At 51.1% G+C, this 3,862-nt stretch overlaps 1 protein-coding gene across 1 annotated transcript; it reads left to right on the forward strand.

Moving 5' to 3' along the window:
* The first annotated feature begins 1,721 nt into the window (after nucleotides 1–1,721).
* LOC147986569 (uncharacterized) lies at nucleotides 1,722–3,150 on the forward strand. The gene is made up of 5 exons (XM_087542063.1): nucleotides 1,722–1,878; nucleotides 2,000–2,173; nucleotides 2,258–2,605; nucleotides 2,690–2,899; nucleotides 2,989–3,150. The coding sequence occupies exons 1-5, from the start codon at nucleotides 1,756–1,758 to the stop codon at nucleotides 3,148–3,150; spliced, it is 1,017 nt and encodes a 338-aa protein (XP_087398189.1). The 5' UTR covers nucleotides 1,722–1,755.
* Nucleotides 3,151–3,862: the final 712 nt, after the last annotated feature.

A 3,862-nucleotide genomic window follows, 5' to 3' on the forward strand; every position in this document is an offset into this window, starting at 1 on the left:
GGAAGGGTACAAAATATATACGAGGTTAAATTCCGCCAGGGGCGTGAGACCCTAAGTCTGCCTGTGTTCAAATGCCGATGGTTCGATCCGCGGGAGGGGGTAAAACATACGCCTTCCATTGGTTTGGTCGAAGTTAAACCATCAACCGTCTATGCCGGAGCCGATCTCTTCATTGCGGCTACCCAAGCTACACAAGTATATTATCTGCCTTACCCATGCCAGAAAGTGTATCTAAAGGGTTGGGAAGTTGTGTTCAAGGTGTCGCCACATGGTAAGCTACCAGACCCGAATGAAGACGATTACTGCAACATTAACCCCATGACATACGAGGGAGTGTTCTATCAAGAGCAACCTGATGATGATGATGATGATGTGGTTAGAAACGATGACGCTAGACCATTGGGTGATGATGATGTGGACCCAAACGTCGACGATGCACGGAATGATGGTGAGACCATTGTCAATGAAAATGACATACTTATGCTAGAAAAGTTAAACGAAGACGCTGACGATGAGGAAGAGCCTCCACCTCCGTCGGACAACGAAGATGATATGATTGATAGTGATGATGAGACGGACCGAGAAAGAGGTTACAACAGTGATGATTCATATGGGTTCTAGCAGATGTACGTTTCAAGTATTTTTTTTCTATAGTTTACGAATATGCCTTTTTATGCATTTTTATTAATGTGTTTATTATCATGCCTTTTCCTTCATTTCATTAATTTACTAATTGCTTTTTCTCTTTTCAATGCAGGTTCGTGGAACATGGGCAAGGGGAAGGCCGACGGCGTGGGTTTCCTACGCAAGGTCGTCGGCCTGCCTAGTCGGAGTGGTCGAGCACGTAATCCTCCCCCTCGGCTACTTGACGATGACTCCTCATAGGAAGGTCGAGGGAGAGGTGCCCCTAGAGGAGGAGGGGGCGGGGGGAGAGCCTCTAGAGGACGAGGTGCTGGGGGGAGAGCCACTACAGGGGGTCGCGGCCAGAAACAGCGCACCCTCACCGACTTAGGGGTGTTGTCTTCGAGGCCCTCCTCTAGTGAGGTACCCTCCTCTAGTGAGGTACACTCTAGGGAGGAGGAGGAGGAGGAGGTGGAGGAGGAGGCAGGCGAGGAGGAGGAGGAGGAGGTTGGGGAGGGGGAGGCAGGCGAGGAGGAGGGTGGTGGCGGGGATGATGGTGGTGACGGGAAGGGGGTTGACACGAAGGGGTGGCTGCGTGGCAACGCAAAGCTACCAAAGCAGGTTCCTGCTACTGAGGAGCAGAAGTGGCTCATTGAGCCCACGGGAAAAGAGTAAGTGGTTCATTATGTTGCTTGTCACATGCTTATTTCGGTTGTTATTTATTTTTCTTGTCACATGCTAATAGTTCATTCTTTTGCAGCAACTGGATATATTTTAAAGGGGTCCGTATTCCCAACGGCCTCATCACCGTCTTGCTGAAGTTATATTGGCCGGGGTTGTACTGTCCTGATCCAGTCAGGCAGACGGACCGTTGGGTTTTGGCCACGAGCTGGGACCACTGGGAAGCGGCCCGCCACGCGGACCATGAGACCCATGCCAAGGCCGTGATCACTACTTTCTGGGTGAGTTCTCTTCAGAAGCACAAGTCCATTCTAGTTTCATGAATGATTTAACTCATGGCTTCTCCCATTCTTGTTTCATGCATGATTGTAGAAATTCTATCGAGTTCTTCCGGAGCACAGGGTTAGAGCGGACCAGATCGTGCTGCGCCAATGCAAGAAGAAGGCCCGCCAGATGCAGTACGAGGTGCGCTATGTGGCCATCTCCACATACTACCACGACTATCTTGGTGTGAAGATGACCAAGGAAGAAGCGCGGAGGATGGGCATTACCTTGGAGAGGCCCGAGTTCTTGGCGGTAAGTATAAAAGATTTTTCATTATGCTTTCATTACCTTGTGGTACATTATGCTTTATGCTTTATGCTTCCATAACACCAATTTGGACACACCTACATGCCATTATGCTTTTATTATGTAGGTGTGTCCAAATTGGTGTTATGGAAAAGACGAGTCCTGGGCGGCATTGGTGGATCTTTGGTGTGATGAGGCTGGAGCCTGGGCGGCTATGAGAACCCAAAATAAGGCTAACCGAGGGACGGAGGGAGTACATGCTCAGGGAAACCGAAACCACTATCTCCACAAGGCAGTTAATGTATGACTAACCCCATTAAACATTCTTCTTCTTCTATTTACCATCACTTTCTTATGTATGACTAACCTCTGTTTGGTGGTGCAGGAGGAGAAACTGAAGCGGCCGCTCTCACACATGCAGGCGTGGGAGATCGCCCATACGCGGAAGGACCCCAAGCCTGGCGAGCCCAAGTACTACGGCAAGAAGACCGAAGGGAGGAAGAAGGCCTACTCCGAAGCGTATCTGGAGTTACATCCTGACACACCTGACCCCATTGCGGCGCCTCTGGACGACATGGCGGTGGTGAGGATGGGGCCCAAGGAGCATGGTCGGGATGCGGTTCTCGATGCTGTGATCACTCCTAGTATCTCCTACACACAGCTTCGTCGGATCGACCCGAGCCTGAGCCAGCCAGTGACTAGTACACAGTCCCTCTTTCAGGAGCAACAATCTGTAAGTATTTTCCCTCTTATCTTCATTTCTCACTTCATTTTCCGCATTTAGTAGTTTTATGAGTTCCATCATGTCATACCGTAGGCCTACATGGAGTACACACGCCAGGAGACCATGGCGTGGCATCAGAGGCTTTATGAACACCAAGTGCAGAGGGATAGCCAGATGCAGCAGGCTTTTCAGGATATGGCGGCCGGCAGGTGTCCTCAGTTCCCTCCAGCACAATGCCCTCCAGCACAACCAATGCTAATGAGCTTTGAGGAGTTTTTGGCACAGAATGCTGGCCCCTCGCCGGTTAGTTCATCCCCAATTTATTCACCCAAAGCATGTCATGCCTTTCAACACAGTCATAGATCCCGTGCATATGTCTTTTCAACATGTAGGGAACAGGTGGATCTACCGTTGGCGGTGGTCTTCGTAGCACTCTGGAGACACGGAGCCCGACCACTCCGATCCACGGAGGCGGAGGCGGTAGCGCTGCCGCTAGCACTGATGACCTGGACTTTGGCCGTCTTGGCGGTGACGACCTCCGCGGTGCTCGATGATGCTTGAGATGTGATGATGATGCTTGAGATGACTTGTGTGTGCTGATGATCATTTAGCTGACTTGTGTGATGATGCTTATGCTTACATTCGTTGATATGCTTATGCTTGTGTGATGATGATCTATTGTTGTCATGATGCTTATGCTTACGTTCGTTGATATGTGCTGCTGATATGTGCTGATGATATGTGCTGTTATATATGTGATGTTATCTGAATTGAACTGATTTGAAAACAAACAGAAAAAAGAAAAAAAAATTAAAAGCAAACTATGCCGACGGCTAGGCCGTCGGCATAGGGCCAGCGTGAGCTCCCAGTTGCTGACACGTGGGCACCTATGCCGACGGACCAGCCGTCGGCATAGTTTGAAATTAAGCCGATGGTCCGGCCGTCGGCATAGGTGCCCACGTGTCAGCAACTGGGATCTCTGTTTGAAGGACTATGCCGACGGCCTGGCCGTCGGCTTAATTTCAAACTATGCCGACGGCCGGGCCGTCGGCATAGCCCTGGCCCACGAGCAGTGGCCGGTCGGCACGTGGCACATCTATGCCGACGGTCTAGCCGTCGGCACAGTTTTCGACTAAGCCGACGGCTAGGCCGTCGGCATAGGGGTGCCACGTGGAGACAAGTCGTTGGGCAGACTTGACGGCGGCCGCCGTTAGGCGATAACGTTGCCGACGGCCGTGGCCGTCGGCATAGATGTACGGACACCGT

Source organism: Triticum urartu, chromosome 2A (genome assembly GCF_056163025.1).
Source record: "Triticum urartu cultivar PI428250 chromosome 2A, HENAU_Tu73, whole genome shotgun sequence".
Classification (NCBI taxonomy): Eukaryota; Viridiplantae; Streptophyta; class Magnoliopsida; order Poales; family Poaceae; genus Triticum; species Triticum urartu.